Source organism: Sphaeramia orbicularis, chromosome 9 (genome assembly GCF_902148855.1).
Source record: "Sphaeramia orbicularis chromosome 9, fSphaOr1.1, whole genome shotgun sequence".
NCBI lineage: Eukaryota > Metazoa > Chordata > Actinopteri > Kurtiformes > Apogonidae > Sphaeramia > Sphaeramia orbicularis.
Genome location: NC_043965.1, coordinates 18,379,666 through 18,399,652, shown reverse-complemented (window position 1 = coordinate 18,399,652; position 19,987 = coordinate 18,379,666). Strand labels below are relative to the sequence as shown.

Sequence of the window (19,987 nt, the reverse complement as noted above, 5' to 3'; positions counted from 1 at the left end):
ATTTATGGAGATTAGAATTACCATTGAAAATGTCTGAAATTATCCAGAGGATACATATGAAATATTTTAAAATTATGTAGTATTCTTTAAAAGTATTTTTACAGTCTGAGGTAGACTGATGATACTTGATGAGACTTCCTGTTTTTAGAAATATCTGGCCACTATCTTGAAATCAAAGTCGGCCTTAAAAGCCAAATATGAGTCAACCTTAAAAAAACCAAAGCTGAGGGGGCTCGGTCACGTTTTTCAAGTGACGTTCTCACCGCGGATTGGCTACATTTTCGAGGTATGCAAATGAGGGGGTGGGCTCGTGTAAACGAGTACGTGACGTCAGTTCCCCCATTCGCAGTGAGCGAAACAAACATGGCGATAGACTCGAGTGGACGAGGGTTTACTCTAACTTTATTCGTATTTTCTTGTGTTTTAGCGGGCAGCCAGACTGAAGCGGTGGGTCCAGAGTCGAGGGGCGCCACTCGGATACTTGGCATGAGGCTGGAGAAGAGCGACACGCCGGCAGCCACTACCGAGAAAGGAGTTATTCAGGTGACCGAGGGCAGCGACATCCTCTTCAGGTTCTACGGGATCCACTTGCTACCGAACAGTTCGGGTCTGGTCCGGTTTATGGAACTGTACTCCAGTGATAAAGAGGATGATAACCTGGGCGCAGTCGAGGTCCACAACAGGACTTGTCCAGAACACACTAAGGATATAGTAGTTAAGGGAGACATGACCGTCAGTAACCAAAACACCACCGGGGTGGTCCAGCTCCTGATCAAACAGCTCCGTAAGAACGAGATGGTGAAGGTGTTCGGGTTGTGTGTCCGCGAGAGCCTCGAGGAGGAGAAGTGGCACCTGCTGGACGAGAAGGACGGCAAACTGCGGGTAGTGGAGGAGAAGAAGTCCCTGCTGCCCATCTGGCTGCAGGTGATCCTCATCTCCTTCCTGTTGGTGCTGTCCGGTATGTTCAGTGGGCTGAACCTGGGGCTGATGGCGCTGGATCCCATGGAGCTCCGCATCGTGCAGAGCTGCGGAACCGAGAAGGAGAAGAAATACGCGCGGAAGATTGAGCCCATCCGCAGGAAGGGTAACTATCTCCTCTGCTCCTTACTCCTCGGCAACGTCCTGGTCAACACCACCCTCACCATCCTCCTGGATGACCTCATAGGCTCAGGTCTGGGTGCTGTGGTCGCCTCCACCATCGGCATCGTCATCTTCGGTGAGATCGTCCCGCAGGCGTTGTGCTCTCGCCACGGTCTGGCAGTCGGAGCCAACACCATCCTGCTCACTAAGTTGTTTATGCTTTTAACTTTCCCTCTGTCCTGGCCCATCAGCAAGATCCTGGACTGCGTTCTGGGCCAGGAGATCGGCACAGTGTACAACCGGGAGAAGCTGGTGGAGATGCTGAAAGTTACTGAACCGTACAACGACTTAGTGAAAGAGGAGCTCAACATGATCCAAGGCGCGCTGGAGCTCAGGACCAAAACAGTAGAGGATGTCATGACACCAATCAGCAACTGCTTTATGATCCACAGCGATGCCGTGCTGGACTTTAACACCATGTCCGAGATCATGGAGAGCGGATACACCAGAATACCGGTCTACGAGGACGAGCGGTCCAACATAGTGGACATCCTGTTTGTCAAGGACCTGGCTTTTGTCGACCCGGATGACAACACCACCCTGAAGACCATCACCAAGTTCTATAACCATCCGGTCCACTTCGTCTTCCATGACACTAAGCTGGACTCCATGCTGGAGGAGTTCAAGAAAGGTTTGTGGAAATACATGTAAATAAGGCTTTGTCATGCATGAGTCAGGTGTGTTTCCTCAGGGATGCCTTGTGAGTTTAGTCATGTAGTGTCAAACTGGGGGTTACTGTTAATGGAAACTAGCAAAGCCTTTAATTTAACCACACAGATGAGGATTTTGTTTGTTGTGGCACACATCTCCCTTGTTTAACCTTTGTCACTACCCGTATTTAGACTGATCCGATTACATTACATCTGTCTGTAGTGATGATTGTGGCTGATGCTCAGGCAAATCTGGCAGTGAGTTAAGTTAAATGAAAAGCAGCCAGTCAGTTGTACTGCTGACTTTGGATTAGTGATCAGTCTATGCTTTGTTTAAAGGAGGAGGCAAGAGGTTGACCTTTGACCAATTAATGGAACAGACCAATCAATAAAACCTATATGTCATTGAAGTATGGATGTCTGTGCAATCAGATTTTCACCAGCAGGCTTTAAAAGGTCAGCCAGTTAATTAAATTCTGTTTTATTTTACTTTGCACTGAAATGCATTCGATGTGGTCTGAAAAGAACCTAACTTCATGAAGTTGCTTTTTGGTCTTGATGTTTTGTCAGGTCATGGGTTATATGGTGTTGAGTGAAATGCACATGAAGCTGCTGTAGATTTATAGATTATATATTTGATAATAATGAGACCTCACACTTCCGTTGTCAGGTTTAAGCCTGAGTTTGTCAGCTGTTGTTTCTCTGTGCAGGAAGATGTAGTTGTTCTGTATTCAGCCTGTAATACTTTTGTGTGACTCTTCAAGAGAAAGTACACAACAACGTAATAGGTAAGGAAGTAGAGCATAAAATCTATAGCTGTGTCTAAGAATGAAGTGACTTTGCTGAGAGCTGGTGCTCCTTTGTTAGAAATCCAACGTAACCTCAGTCAGGTTTGTGATATCAGAACACTTCCCCATTGAACTTCTCTCTGCTGCTTTGCTACTTTCCCTCACACAAATACACACTGTGTCTCTCAGGAGGACACACGCACACTGACGCCATCCCCCGCAGGGATATATTTTTCCTTTCTCAGGCATCTCATCTCAAGGTCACAGACAGTGGAGACACAAACACACACACCCTTTTGCTGTGTCTGTTTCCCAGTGCAGAAGGGGAAGGAGGCATTGGCTTTCTGTCTGAGTAGTAGCAACATTATCTAACTGTAAGCCTTAGCACTGACGGTAAGATGTTATGATTGAGTTTCCAGAGTAACTTCCTCAGATACACATCTCTTTCTCTGGTTGTCCTCTGAGCCGCTGTAGAGATCCGCCAGTTTCTGTGATGCTCAGCACAGTGTGACATTTGGCCAAGAAACAGCTCTGCAGCTCATCTTCATAGTGTTTGCTGGCAGGTCAGGAGGTTTTGGCAACAAACCACAGTGCTTTTGGACACACATACACACATCTACACTTGTGCATTTCCATCACTTTAGGGGAGATTACATCGTCTTGCATTAGTTTGATGGAAACTTGTCTTAACCTGTACTTTAAAACAAGTCTTAAACCTAAAAAACTGATGATGTACATTATAGGGACCTGCATTTTGTGCCTTAAAGGGTTGCATTTTTTCATAAAGTGGCTGTAAACAAGTATTTGTATCCCCATAACACAAATAGCACTTAGCTGCACACACACTGTAAGCCTAACAATGTACGCTGGCTCAAACATTGTCAGTGATTTAAGCAGTTATATTAAGTGATCTTGCTTGGTCTTGAATTTGAGTGATGTTGCTCTGCTTATACTTATGCTCAAAGTTTTAATCTGAAAATGGACCCAGCAAAAACTTTAATGAACCTTTTAAAGGCTTGCACAATGTGAGGGATATATGGGATGTACAGTGACATTGTTCAATCCTGCAATGACCACATTAATTATTATAGGTAAATATTTTAGCATGAGTGTGCGGTTGTTTAACAAGTACTGTTAACATAGACTCCATTGAATGAAGAGATGCATTAAATTATTTCACAAATACTTTTTTTTTTCAAAGACAACACAATTAAACTGAACACTCATTTAACAAAGAACTCATAACTGTCAGAAGTTAAATTTTAATTTTCCTGACACCTTGCTGCCTTACATGTTGTCTTTCCTGAATCTAAACTGTATTCTGAACCATAGAAGATAAGATATACCTTTATTAGTCCCACAAGGGGAAGTGTAGAAGTACCTTTCTTTTTACCCACATTTACCCAACTTTCTGTATCCTCAAAATTGCCACTAATTTGAATGTTACAGAATGTTACTAATTTAAATGTTACAGAAGCTTCAGAAGATGAATAATGTTACAGAAGCTAAAATTTTACTTGATTCACCAAGTGGTATGAATGCATCAGGTATATATCCAGAGTTGACAGGTATACTGAGTGTGAATTCATGGTACGTGTCAATGAAATGACTTCTCTTGCTCAGCGTATCTCAGGCTTTTACAATATGTTCATGGCACGTGGTCATATCGTGATGGTGGTGGAAGTATGGTAGATCAGGCAACAGTAGCTTAAATTAATTTTCCAAACCGAGAGAATTCAGTCCAATCATAGGGAGACCTGAGGACACCCAGACTAGGTCAGTAAGGGTTTGTGCTCCAATAAAATATGATTCTTCAAATGTAAAACCTTAAAATCTGTAAGTCAATATGTAAATAATACATGAAGAGAATACTTTTCCCAATTTAATGCACCTCATATTTGGGCAAAGCAGAGTTTAAGAAGTATCAGGTGGGGTATCTTTTGACTCTGCTGTCTATGAGTATGATGAGGAGAAAAGAGGATATGACATGACAGCAGATTTGACAGGTCACTGTAACTGGAAAGACAAAAAGCATTAGAGAACATCGACTGTGGGGTCTCAGTTGTTTTGTCACACTCTGACTGTTTGAGTGACAGGTTGACTGGCAGGCATTGCACAAGCAGAACAGTGACTACTTTCCCAAAGTTGCTAAATATTTTTTGCTACGTCAGCCTCCACGCTGTGATTCTGGTAGCTGTGGACCCAGTTGGCATGGTAACGTACAGGCTTGACTGCTTGCCGACCCCCTGCTTCCCCTCTGACCGGACTCCCCGCTTCCATCTCAAGTTCCACTCACTTGCTGCTCGGCATCCGTTTCCGTGGTGATGGCATCCAACAGCGGCAGTTTGTGTACACAGTATTGTTTAAGTTGAGCTTTGTAGCTTGAGACGCTGAAGAACAGTTGACACATTTAATGCACAAGGGACGTATAAATACAGTCGTCACATCAATATGCTGACATTTCTCCTTCCTGTGTGTGTTTTCACCATCAGCCCTGTCAGTCAACAGGATGTGACCTTTTAGGTGAATGATGAAGATAGCTTATTAGATGACATCAAATTTTAATGACACGTAGGGCTGCAAATATTAACACACAGAAAAAAGTGAACATAGGAGTAAATGATGTGACTTCTAATGGTCCTGATGTCTGTAAGTAGTTTTAGTGGATGACAATGCAGGTAGTGCCTGTTTTGTCTCTGTTATAGTCTTGATTCAGGGGAAGAAGGCTCAGTGGACACGAGGCATAATTTGAAAAACACACAAACACAAGTGAAGCATGAAGTCACTGCAGGCAGATTTCACTCTGTCAACAGACTGTCACATGTTTTACCCTCAGGTAGTCAGACCAGCCTACATAATGCTTCTCAGGACTCAGCTTCTCTGTAGAATACCAGCAGATAATGGAAAAAGGTCACTCTGACTCTTCTTTTACACTTAAAATTTTGAGGTAAACAAAATAAAAAATGCAAAACAAGCACAATGATAAAATGATTTTTAAGGAGATTATTATAATATTTTTTTAATATCTCATCTTACCCCAAAACCCTGTACAGTTTGTTAAATAACACTGATTTGAACTTAAAGCCAAAATCAAAGATAAATTTAGTTCTCAGTACACCTTTTGGAAAGTAAGCAAACATCACATGGGCACATCAGTAGGTTATTTAATCAGATTGTAGTTATTTCACCTGCAATTATGTAGTTTTAGAATATCTTTTGCTAGTATTTCAGGAACTTCAACATACTTCTGCTGTTCATGTTGCATATACAGGATAAAATATTACTTGTGAATACGAGGGCCGTTCAATAAGTTCATGGCCTCACCCAGAACAGAACAACACAGACTGATAATTTATATTTTATTTTTCAACATAATCTTCATTTACAGCAATGCACTTGGTCCATCGATGTTCAAGCATCACTATCCCATCACGAAAGAATGTAACATCCTGTATTATAACAACCAGTATTTCTGGGTGAGGCCATGAACTTATTGAACAGCCCTCGTACATGTGCCTCTGTGGGTGGGACTTAAAACGACTCTTTGTGATTCTCCAGTTGTGTTATGTTTGTGGTTGTCAGGTCTGTCTTCATTGTCTGCCATTTATCAGTGTCTCAGTTTTTATCTGAACACCCCACCCTGACGCTAAGATACTGTTAACTGTGCTGCAGCTTAATAACCGTCTGTTAGCTTGCAGCATATCTCAAAGAACCTCACAATAGATTTTAATTTACTTTAGTGCAGAATAAGGAAGCTGTTAAAAGGATTTCACAATCTCCCATCCAGAGGCCAGAACTGTAAATTAATCCATTTAACTTGGAACTCTTTATATACATAATATTAATGATATATAGTGTAGGATTTACAGTATTTTAATAGTATTGCGTTTCATGGGTAGAGGTCACAGAAATAAAACTGGAAACTTTTTTTGTATCGATCATTAAAATGTTCATTTCAGCAAAGCACCATCTCTTACACTGTTGATGTGTGTTTATGATATGTCCTTGTCAGGGATGTAGGAGGTTTCGTTAATGTTTACTAGAAATCGAAACACAAGGATGTTTTACAGCTATCTGTATCAGCAGAATTTGTATTCAGTAGCATTTTATGAGGCTTTTTAAGTGGAATGGACTTTGTTGGAAAAAACAATTGCTCAGAAATGTAAATCACACCTTGAATCTCCCAGATATTTGTAGTTTGATGTTCAGTTAAAGATTTATTGCTGAATTTATTGATGCTCAGTCAGAAACATTTATCGAGTGATTGATTGCTTCATTCATTAAGATCAGGATTTTCTAGTTTGTAATGACATCAAAATTAGTAACAATAAAAATAACAGTGTTGAATCTTGTCAGGGCAACAGTGATATCAGCCAATCCATCTGCATTTTGTTAAGTACTATATTGTCCCTTAGCAATCCACAGTCCACTGTCAGTCTACTGTCTAGTGGTCAAGTACAGTGCAGACCAATGCATCCTGGCTGTATAGACTTGTATTTAGTTCTGTTCACTTGCGACCCCATCGCCCAGGATGCATTTTAAAAAACAAATGTAAACAATCATGAAATACATGAATGAATCTGTAAATAGTCATCCATACATTACATAACACTTACATTAGCAAACGTATAGAACCAGTTGAATCATCCATCTGTTGTAAACTCACTTGAAGAATGCTTTCCATCATGTTTACCGTGCACACAACCAAGCGAAAAACAAGTCCCAAAGTCATTACGGTCTCTGTTGAACCACCTTTAGCTTTGGTTACAGGAACATGTGCTGTGGCTTCGTTTTCCTAGGGTTATGCGGTGTCACAACATGTATTTCTGTCATTTTATGGACACACAATGAAACGCTGAACCTAAACGTGACCAACCGAAGTAATCCCATATCATAACACCCACCACAGGCTTGTACTGGAGGCACTAGGCATGATGGGTAATAGATTCATCCACCTCTTTTCTCACCCTGATGCCCCATGAACTATTTGTTAAATGAAATCAAGATGGCGTCTGTTTTTGGCCAGGCTGCATAGTTTGAAAGTCTTAGCAATTTATTGATTATGCCCAATGTATCACAACTTGTTCTACATGAGATATAGTAAATTACTATCATTAATATCAAGTCGTGTTAAGTACATTTTTTAAGCCCATGGTATGAGACTTCCTTTTTCCTGTTCACATTAATTTGAAATGGACCAACACTTTCTGTGTAATACTGCACTTTACAGAGAGCGTTCCATCAGGGGATGTTTGCTGCTACAACAGTCAATCTGTCAGCACTAAAGGCCTAGTCCACACATTACAGAAGTTTGTTTAATGTTGTCTCACTGACACTGTAAAGTCAGATTTTTGGCACATCTTGTATCTAAATTAATATACAATCATAAATCCAAATCAGAATACTTCATTAATCCCAGAGGGAAATTATTGTGTGGTACAGTTGCTCCATTCAAGTATACTAAAAAGTAGAAGGAAAGAAGAAAAAAAAACGTATATAGAGAGTCTTGAGAGAGTGTATTAATATACATACCAAAACACTCTATCAAGACACAATTAGAACAACAATTTGTACAACATGTACTAGACAGTATATTATTACTGTGATTTTTAAAGAAATATACAGAAATAAGTGTACAAAAATATTTTTGTGTTATTAAAAATGATGTGGTTATAATGAGGAATTCTATAGTCTGACAGCCACAGGCAGGAATGATTTCCTGTGTTGTTCAGTGGTACATTTGGTTGGTATCAGTCTGTCACTGAATAAACAACATATATAGAGTGTATTTCTAAAATTATGTGATTGTGTTACCACCCAGCTGCAGTAGAACATACTGTACTATGGTATATATACTAAGTAGGTAGACCTGCAAGGTGACAGAGTATTTGTCTGGTTTTACTGCACTCTCCTCCCTTGTTTCTTCATTGAATACAATCATACCAGTTCACTCCATCACTTGCTCTGACAGAATGACCCATGTAACACTAAAACACACCTCAGAGTGGGTGACACTCCCCGTATACAGACACACACATAAAGTACACACTATAGAGGACCCTAATCTCATTTCTCATTTTAACCTTTAACCCATTATTGACTGTGAACAATACATGCTGTATCTGTGTATATTGTAAACTGTTAGAGGGACAGATCTTTATAACTGTGTGTAGAGAATTACTCAATCCCATGTCGATAAGGACTGTCACAGGACAGACCTGAATCTCCACTCCTCTTTATGTGTTGAGTGGGTGTGTCTCTCTCGGACTGTCCACCATTTATATTCCCCATGTGTTTCACTCCCTGTCTGTTTGTTCTGTTTTTGTTTGATTGATTGTTTGGTTTGACACATTTACAGCTGCATTTGCAAAATTATTAATAGTCTTCATCAATACATACACAGTATTTTATAAATAGTATACACCAGGTTGTGTAACAGTGACTGGAGCTGGGAGTGAGCCAGTTAAATGAAGAAGTGGGAGGACAGGCAAAACGAGAAGTTTGCTCATTGAAAATAGTGGAAACAGACACATCTCTCCTGCATTATTCAGTAAAAGCTGTTCATGAAAGTGAGAAATAGGCCATGCAGATGCAGCATTTGTTTTTATGGCTAAAAATACACACTATATTTTAGTAGCTGTTTATGGCTTTTTATGTAATGACCCAAACAACTTTGCATAGTTTGAAGTGAAGAATAAAACGCTTCTCATACTTTTTCCCTTTTGATCTAAAAATCATCAGTTTTGACATGAAAATCATTTTGAACTCTCATACTGACATTCTGCCATGCTGGGTGGGGAGGAAGTGTGTTACAGATGAAAATGTGTAGAAGTATGGCTAGTTTCTGTTAATAATTATGCATATTATTCACTTCTCAGCGCCTTCCTGCAACACTACAAATAATGAAATCTTCATTTGTATTTCATTATTTCTTTGCACATTCAGCCACTATAAATGATATTTATAGTATTCCTGCATATACCCAGGTTATTTATTAATCATCTTGAGGAAGGAGAGGTGACAACATAAAAGCTTATTTTAGGCTAAATGGAAAATAAACATAATTATTTAAAGAATGGATTTAAAAATTCACCTGTTTTAGGGTGTAGGGATAATGAACCTTACTATGCATCTTTTGGAAGATAAATAAAATTCAGTGCCATCATACAGAAAAGCAGCATGGAGTTTAATGACCCTGTAGTCTCTCAGGTCTGTGCCTTTTTAACAACTGGGCAGAAAGTATAAAAGCCTTTTTTTGCCATTGTCATCAGCTCATTTGGGTTGTGTGTCTGTCAACAGATGTTTTCACTTTTATTTTTAATACAGTCTCTCAGGTGATCTGCTGAGTCACAGCCGCTAAACACTTGGCATCATTCGTTCACACTGTTAGTGGCTGATGTCTCTGTCAGCAGCACTCAGACTTGTGGAAAATAAAGCTGGTGCGATTGATTTAGATCTGTGGGCTGCATTTATTTATTTGTGTTATGAAGACTCTAAAAATAAATCCTTAAAACTAAATACCTCAGACTGGCACTTTTTTTTTTTTTTTTTGCAAAAGAATGATTGGGAATAAGCTTCGTAAATCTATTTTTATGAAGCACATTTTTGTTTTCTTATATATTTGAATTTTTGTTTTCCATATAATGATGATTGTGTTTTGGTCATGCTGACTGTTTCAAGTGAGTCGCAAGTAATAAACATGCCATCATATAGGCAGCTCACTGATTGGACCGCTTGAATGACATCATATGGTCTGATGGTAATTAGTAAAAACGCTTTATTGAGGATTATTAGGAACTGTAGATGTAGTAAATAGTGACAGATGGACATAAAAAGCACAGAATGGCATGCTTGTTTTACATATTGCACAGTGATAGTACATGATAGTTATTTTGTCATCACTATGTTCTTGCTGAATTTGAACGACTGTCTTTTTTTGTTATGGAACTTCCAAAACAACACAGTGAAGGACATAACATCTCTAATATGTCATGAGGGAAAATCCTAAACATTTTTACAAAATGAACTTGTAAACTGTGTATCACTTATACTTAAAGGCTGTTCACAATCAGCAGAATGATGATGGGTATTTCTGGTATTTGTAGTGTAAAATTGTGTATGTGTTGTTATGTGTTTCAGTGATTGGTCTACACCAGGGGTGTCAAACTCAAATACACAGTGGCCAATATTTTAAAAATTAAAAAATGAAACTGTATTAAAAATTGAAAATGCATTAAACCTCAGTTTGCTGCTCTGTGATGCTCACTAGTCTGCGCCATATACTTGGTGTCTCATCTTGGATACAAGTTCATCAATGTTTGGGGTCAGGCTCTGTGCTGAGGAAATCCTCAGAATTGAGTGAAGGTGTTCATGAGCAAGACAACTCCTGTTTGACATTTAGTTTATTTTCATCAGAGAGAACAGTTGTTCACACAGGTATGTCGTACCAAACATAGAGAGTGTTTGCAGCATCTGCATGTCCCATGGGCACAGCTTGGTTTTAAAAGCCCTCCCTGTAGCATGCATGTCAATGGTGACAGCCCCACCCCTGAAGCTGCAGGTTGAGTGCATTAAGGTGGCTCATCATGTCTCACAAAAACACCACTTCACACAGCAGCTGTTTTTTTTTTTGTCTCGGAGCTCTGTTGTGTCTTTCCCATTTCCTTTTGTCTGGGCACATGGTGTTGCAAACTTTTATCATGCTGTTTTTGACAAATTCTCCCTCGGTAAAGGGCTGGGTTGATTTTGCAGCCTCTGCTGCCACAATACAACTGGCCTTAATAGCAGCCTCACTTTGTGATTTGGCTTTTGTAAACAAAGCCTGCTGTGACACCAGACTTTTTATAAATTCTTCTGCCTTCTGGAGCCTTTGTTTTGTGTTCAGATGCTTGTATCTGTTGTAGTGCTTTGTTTTATAGTGTCTTCTTACATTGTACTCTTTCATTAGATCCACACTGTCTCCGCACAGAAGACACACAGCTTTGCCTTTTACATCTGCGAACTCCCACCTGCCTTGAAAACCCCTGTTTTCAAAATCCAGTTTTTGTTTAGCCATTTTTTTGGGAGAGTGGTAGTTGAAAGTTGACAGGTGAGTAGCTCTGTAAGTCTGCTGATGAGGGAGTGAGGTGCAGAATCTTGCTTGTTGGGCCATGAGGGATGTGTCAACGCACTGGCAGTGCATTGTGGGACTTGTAGTATTATGGTAGTGCATACAATTTACTGGCGTTTCAGCTGTAATAGCAATGAGATATTATCATGCGGGCCAGAGATAATTAATTCATGGCCTGGAGTTTGACACGTGTGGTCTACACTTATCAGCCATAACATGACCACTGACAGGCAAAGTGGTATTAGTTCTGATTATCTCATTCCAATGGGGCCTGTCAGTGGGTGGCATATATTAGGCAGCAAGTGAACATGTAGCCCTAGAAGTTAATTTGTTGGAAATGGCAAAATTGGAAAGAGTAGGGACCTTAGTAACTTTGACAGGGGAGAAACTGTGATGGTCAGATCTCTGGGTCAGAGCATCTCCAGATGTAGTTACTCATTCCCAGTGTAAAGTAGTTTCATACCTACCAAAAGTATTTAAAGAACAACTGGATCTGAACCAACTGAGCATCTATAGGAGTGGAACATTATTACCAGCTTTCTAGTGTTGTGTAGGTTCCCCTTTTTCCACAAATAATCTCTGACCCGAGGCCTTGGTTCCTCCAGACCTCTGAAGGTGAGCTGGTATCGGAACCAAAACATTAGCAACAGATCCCTGAAGTCCTGGAAGTAGAGAGGTGGGATCTTCATGGATCAGATTTATTTGTCCAGAACCTCCCACAGATGTTTAATGGTCCTGAGCTTGGGATGTCCTTCCTTGGTGCATTTTTGGTCGATACTAGCCACTGCAGACCAGGAATACCAATTGTGGAGATGCTCTGACCCAGTCATCACCGTTACAATATCGACCTGGTCAAAGTCACTCACTTCCTTCCATTACTCAGTTTGTTGCTTCCAATACATTAGCTTCAAGGACTAAATGTTCACTTTGTGCCTAATAGTTCCAACCCAGTGAAAGGTTATAATGAAATAATGGATATTATTTCCACGTCTCCTGTGAGTGGTCAGAATGTTATGGCTGGTTGGTATATTTTACTTGAAACCAAACAACCACACAGAGGAGGTTTGTCTTGCTTCAGTCCCAAATGAAATACAGAGCAGGTAACCCCAATACCGCCCAGTTTGGAGGGTGCTAGCGAGCCGGTAAGGGAACAGGAAATAGGAAAGTGTGCTCTGCAGAAATTTGTTTTAAAACCATGCTTTTGGGCACCAGTAACTGCTAAAACATTCTCAGTGAGATGCTCTTCTACTTGATAAAAGTTGTTTTAATGTGTTTTGCAAATGGCAAGTAAACTATATAAATATAAATATAAATATACTGGGAAGACAATCACTAAAGAACCAAGTTCCTCCTTGGAAAATAGCGCTTACTCCCAGACTGACCAATATTACCCAGTTTATCCAGACAAGCAATACTTTACAGACAGGGATGGGTATGGAAGAAATATGTAGCTGCTTACAAGCCAGTTTGAGAAGAAGACAGTATGGGCAGGCATGTAGGACCTTATATGCTGTTGTTTATTTTCTTCATCCTGACCCAAAAACTTGTAACCAATGCTGTTTGATTCATTATATAAAAAAAATCAGAGCTCAGCAGTCTGCTGACCAATCTACAGATTCTGACTACATCAAACAAACTATAAAGTTACATAACTTCACTTAATATCAACAATGTTTCTCCTCTTGGAAAGAATGTTGAGCATATTTGTCCTGAAATTATAAGACATTAATTCACAAGCCTGAAATCTGTCCCAGTCATTTTTCTCTCTTTGTTCTTATCAGTCGCCTACTGCTTTTCGCTCTTTTCCTGTTCTGTCGACGTCACTTGAAGTGCTGACAGTGCGGCAATAGCCCTCTTTATTCCAACTTGGCATATGTTTTGTGTGTTTGTGCGTGTGTACCTACGTGTCACATCAGCACTTCCAAACTCCATGCCATAATGATATCAGTCAGCATGAAGAAAAGGCAGCTCAGCAGAAATGACTTGATGTCCCAAACACAGACGCACAGCTGTCGTTACTATTTCATTGAAGCTAAACATCACATTACATAATACACTGCCTGATATAAACACAGTAGTGAGATTTATGTCATGACAAAAACTCTTTGGCTCAGGCTGGAAGAAATTTAGTTTCTGCAACAGATGACTATGGATTTATTTATTGATACTAGGGCTGAGGATCAAAAATATGTGATTGTTTTTTTAATGAATCAGTATTGTAAAAACAAAAAAACCAACACATTATTGAATATAAAATTTAGCACAAGGATTATTTAGATTAGATACACTATCAACCTTGACAGGAAATTATTCTGTTACAGGAACCGTGTTCACATTCTGAGAAATAAGCATGAAACTAGAATAAATAATGAAAATGCAACAGTGAAATACAAATGGCAATAAGTGTAAAAGGTAAAATATAATGGAAATATATCATAGACAATCTGAGATTCAACAGTGCATTCCAAAATTAATCGGCAGACTAATTTGACAATTAATTAATTCTAATATAAGAAAAATATGTATAATGAAAGCGGTAAAATAGTCCAAAACCAACAAATAAATGCATCTGTGCAACTAATGAACTGAGACCTGCAGAGTTTTACCTTGTTTGCCTTGAAGAAATGCTGACATGATTAATCAATCATTGGATTTTTTTTCTGTGTAACACTTGGTATTAGACACAAACTCTCCTATATATCATATAGGATCTTAGCCTAAATGAATAATTAGAAACCTTAAATGATTTGAGTCAGACAGTATCAGATAGTCAGAGAATCAGACCCACCATTAGTGCTAATTCCCAGATCAATAATAAAGGAGTATTTCAGCCTTTTTACCTCCACTATATCTTTGTGCATACAGAAGTTCACCCTGATTTCATTATTTTTTTTTTTGTTGCTGCACAATTGTATAAAATAGAACAAAAGACAAGAACATACCTAGGTAAGGCTGTGCTAATTCTGCCTTGTAGCTTCCAAGCATTGTATGCATGTCATATATTATCATTGACCTTCAACGGCTCATCCATGGCAGTGCAGCCTCTTGAGTGCTTGTTGACACAGTCCTACAGTAAGAATAAAAACAGCCTAAAATGCCACAGGCAGTAATGTATTTTTGTTTTCCAGAACAGTAATGACCTTAAAACAACGAACAGCTTAAAATCTCAGCCTCAATGCATTTAGCCAGTATGGGGCTCCATTTTTAGGTGGACAAACAGCTTTAAAAACTTGAGCCATCCCATGTAACATGGCTTTGTGCGTGTGTGTGCATGGGCGTATTTGCAGCCGTGCATCTTTGTCTGGTCTCTTCACAGTGTGCATGTTTTGCATTTGGCGGCTGTGGTCAGTGCTGCTGATATGTGGGCGTCCGGTTGTGTTTGTGCGTGGGCGGTATGCGCGTGGCATTCCTTTCCCATACAGACTCATCACCCACCCCTTCGTCCTTTTGTCACCAATGTTTCATGTCAACAGTCAGGCCGCTGATGGGAGAGCCAGAGGGCAGAGAAATACCCCACCTGCTGTGGGCAACAACCCTCTGCATTATTGCAATAACAGTACAATATTTATTCAATATTTATTCAAACACAAATGCACTATTTTTATAGATTTGTCTATAGATATGCTGTTAATATTGTCTATTTATATTTTGTCTGTTTTTATTTTATTCTACTTTTACTTCCATTCTTATTTTGCTTTTTGTAACATTGCATATTCTATTTCCTTATTTTACTTTTTATTTTTTTGTAATTCTATATCCACTCTATTGTTATTTTTATTCATTGTTGCACTGACTGTAGTAGCACTCCTAATTTCATTGCACACACAATGACAATAAAGGCTATTCTGATTCTGATATATGAAACAAACTTAATACTGTCAAACAAATAAAACAGATAGAGCTGAACAATACATTTAATTAATTTGATTAATTGAGTTTTTGCAGTATGAACTGGTGACATGTCCAGGGTGTACCCCACCTTCACCCATTGGTAGCTGGGATAGGCTCCAACATCCCTGTGACCCTCTCAAGGCAAATAAATGGATGAATTAGTTTTTGCACCATGACAAAACAAGACAAAGACAACATTGATGGCATTGCTGAAATGTTAAATTACCCCTGGTGGTTGTATGCTGTTGTTATCTTTTCGGTTTGTGTGCATATGTGTGTGGGAGGATGCATCTGTGTGTGTGTGTGTGTGTGTGTGTGTGTGTGCAATTTTGTGTACATACGTGTCTGTATAATAGTTATTGCTTTCTGAAAATCATGAAAATTATTAATATATTCCCTGAAGAGGTATTTCTTCCTCAACAAAAATGCAAAATGTGATTTGCTTGTTACTCTGCACTCTTTGTGAGTATGTTTCTCCAGTTATATATGGCTTAGAGTAGTAAAAAAGATGTTATTGAATCATCTTTTGTCACAGAATAAAATTAATTAAAACTGAATCATCCAAGGCACTGAAACAATGAAGATTTAATATTTTGGTCATATCTCTATAGCTCTATATGGAATATACTGCCCAATGTGGAAACCACTACCTCGTGTGAAACTGACAGCAGAGATGTTTTATTGTTCCTACGTTTGTTAATGTCATATGCGTGTTCGTTTAAAGAAGCAGAAGCCACAGATCAGCAGAGTCTGGTGTTTGTGACAAAGGTCAGTGCGACTCTCTGTTCCTGTTTTGGAAAACCATTCTTCTGCGTTCTCATGTAGTTTTCTGAGGCTTTTCTTTCTTATATAACTTTTATGACTAATCAGAGCTGAGTCATCTTCTTATTACTGGGAATGTTAAGTTTCAACCTAAATATTTTGACAAACTCTCAGACTCATACTGGTTCACTCTGGTAAACAGTTAAATTCATTATTTTATTAACCACTTGTTTGTGTTGTATTGATGATAATAGAACAATATGTAACTTAAAAAAATCAAACTGGGTGAAATGCAGTAAAAATCATTTATTTTTTATCGTTTTTGGAGTTTGTATGAGTCAGAAGTGCCTGCAATTGATCATGTTTGGATTTTGATGTTCACTTGAACGTGCAGACATTGTGAAATACTTTATTGCTGAGGGAGAAAACCACTTATTGCACAGTCCATTTTTCAAGTGATTAGGGTGAGTAAATGTATTGGTCTAAATTCTTTTTGGTCTCAAAGACAAGCTTGGATCATGTTCTTTTTATTGTGTGGAAAACTCAAACAACTCTGGGATTTTATTTGGAATTGGAAATGTTTTTTCACCTTCACAGAATTTGTTCACAAGTTCAAAAAAAAAAAAACAGAACAAGAACCAAATGAATGATGAAAATACTTGAGCCCAAAATTCTACTCTTTAAGGCGAGTCGTCATAAATGACATCAGAGGTGACCAGTCTGGCTTTCTCCAAAGTCAAGCAGTGCCGAGGGCATCACTGTCACCTCAGCTCACAGCTTGTTTAAGTGAAGGCAGAGGATTTCACCAAAAAACACTCCAGTGTCATGTCACATTGGGAGTTCAAGAAGTGACAGCTGTGTATTTGTGCCTCGGGTGGTCGTGCTGCACTGATGTGGCCACATATGTCTAGTGTTTTTTGTCTGGCCTGAAAATCAGCAGCTTCACACGCACAGACAGGAGCAGGATGACTTTGTGTTGTTTTAATTGTAGTTTCAGCTGACACAGGTCAGACACTGGAAGCACCAAGCAGCCGGTACTTGGCTGAACTTCACTGAACACTGTCTGTGTGTGTGTGTGTTTTTTGTGCTTGAAATAGGAGTCAATAGACTTTCAAGTGACTCTCCAGTAACTGGGGGTAAGTATGTCCCATGGGCTTGAACTTCCTCTGAAATATTGACTCAGCACCACAGGGGGAGGTCACACACACGCACACACACACACACACACACACACACACAGAGTGCCTTTTCCATGACATGATGTCTTTATTTCCGTTGCTACAGTGATCTGGTGTGGAATGAACAGTAAGCGGCTAATAAATGTACTCAGGGGCGTTCTTACCGTGGGACCCTGTTGACTAATATCCTCCATCACACTTCAAATGGCTCATGAAAATTGGTAATCTTCTTTAATATTACATTATTACTCACCCAGCAGGACTGTGGGAGGTAGTAATGTGGTGGGCGGTTTCATTTGTGTCATGTATTGAAATCCAATGATCGCCAATGATAAGCCATAACATAATGACCACTGACCGATGAAGTGGTAATAAGGTTGATTATCTCATTACAATGTCACCTTTCATTGTCTGGGATCTATCAGATGGCAGCTTAACATTTATTCCTTAGAAGTGATGTGTTGGAAGCAGAAAAATGGACAACATAACGATCCTCAAAGGCCAATTTGTAATTTCTAAGTGACTGGGCTAGAGCATTTCTAAAACTACAGGTCTTGTTGGAAGTTCCTGGTCTAGTGGTTGGTACCTGTCTGAAGGACAATCAGATCTCAAACAACTGAGCAACTGTGAGAACATAACTTTATTACCACCTGTCTAATATTGTGTCTGTCCTTTATTTGTTGCCAAAACAGCCCTGACTTGAGGCCTAGACTCTACAGACCTCTGAAAGTGTGTTGTGGTATGTTCAAAATACGATACTTTAACTGCTGCAAGTTGCAATATGGGGCCTCCATAGATCTGATTTGTTTGCCAGTGACATCCCATAGATGTTCAATTGGACTGAGATTGGGTTGTTCTTCATTAGACCACTTTTGGTCAGTATAAACCACCACAGACCGAGAAGACCCAATAAGACTCCAAATAAGACAGTTTTGGAGATGCTCAGACCCGATTGTCTGTTTCCTACCAGCAAGATTTGATTTTGATCAGCGCCTTTCTTCATTGAGTTTGCATGGTCTTCCATGTTGCCCATATTGTCATAGTAGTATTAGGACTACCTCGCAGAAAGTCACTTAAGTTCAATCATCAAAGACCCTTCAGTTAACAGAGATTCTTCAAGTCATGCATTTGTTTTTTTTGAGTTGTTGTGCATTGCAATTACATTATGATCTAGAACGTTACAAAAATACACAGGAATTAGAGAATGAATTAAATTTTTATATCTGGGATAGTAAAAAACATGCAACGTGCAACATGATCACATGATGTATGAAGTTTAAGTGCTTTTGCCTCAGGGAAAGTAGCAGGAGTGGAGTTTGTCCTAGGTACTACACCTGTCAAACAGTAACATGAGCATCTTAAGGTGAGCTCCAAGAGAACTGAAAACTCCCACAGACCTGAAGACCTCTTAGGTGCAGCAGTACCATTAGAAGAGCATTTTATTATATGTCTATATGCATCATATATAACAGTATTTTATTCTTTTTTTGATGTCCTTAAACACAGTATGTTCACATGACTGTTACATGCAACGCTGATGGAGTGTTTTATTGCCACATAGTCTACATGGAACTATTTAAAAAGGAATGAATAGTAAAATTTCTGTATTTAACAGCCACTTCAAGTTCAGCAAAATCCCAAGTTGTTTCTAAAAAGCATACAATAAAATGTGTAAGAATCACTTTAAATAAACAAAGAGTGTCCAGTCGTTCTTGTGTCTCTCCAGACTCCTGCTCCCAGTCTAAATATCCAGTACGTCGTCCACCTGTCCTGTGTTGGTGTCATTGTACCAGCAGCAGCCACTTTGCGTGGGCCCACAGGCACACATCAAGGACACACACACAATAACAAAACCCTTCTAGGCTTCGGTCTTCATTTAATTGCTGGTCATTTGATCTCTTTGTAAATCCCATTGATCTGCTGCTCTCTTTTTGGAAACAAAGGCAGCCTGTTTATTGGTTGTCCTCGGTCCGCCTCCTCTCTCTCTCATTTCATCCTTCATTGTAACACGTTGGCTGGTGATTCGAGGAGATGTAAATGTGTCTTCGTAGTACCACAGTTGTTTTTTCAGATTCTTTTCTGCCTGACAGTGAAGACATTTTTCTCTATATTTAGGAATCAAATCATCTTACTCATCCTCGCCTGTTCTACTCAAATTCAATCTGTTAATGGTTATTTGTGTGTGAGAGAAAGAGCAGTTGGGCTCACTTGTCTGTGATCATTTAGACCAGTAGTGTATGTGTCTCCCCTCCTGTGCAGATTGTTTGTTTGACGGGGGGGGGGTTTCTCGCTGAGTGCTTCATTTTGGCAGCATCATTAATAATTCAGAGCATCACCAGAGCCAAGGCGCCACTCGCCACTGCAGCCGGCCAGTGTCCATCTGCACTTTGAAGCATGTGCCATGTGAAGAGCTTGGCCGCCTGTGTTTTTGTGTAGTACAGTTACAAAGTGGCCAAAGTCCAGACCCGG

At 39.5% G+C, this 19,987-nt stretch overlaps 1 protein-coding gene across 1 annotated transcript in view; it reads left to right on the top strand.

The window, feature by feature from the left end:
- The first annotated feature begins 329 nt into the window (after positions 1-329).
- The window catches only part of LOC115425995 (metal transporter CNNM4), a 56,293-nt gene continuing 36,635 nt past the window's right edge, over positions 330-19,987 (top strand). Inside the window, exon 1 of the mRNA XM_030143904.1 lies at positions 330-1,771. Within this exon, the coding sequence (XP_029999764.1) occupies positions 364-1,771 (1,408 nt within the window). The 5' untranslated portion in view covers positions 330-363. The remainder of the gene's footprint in view (positions 1,772-19,987) is intronic.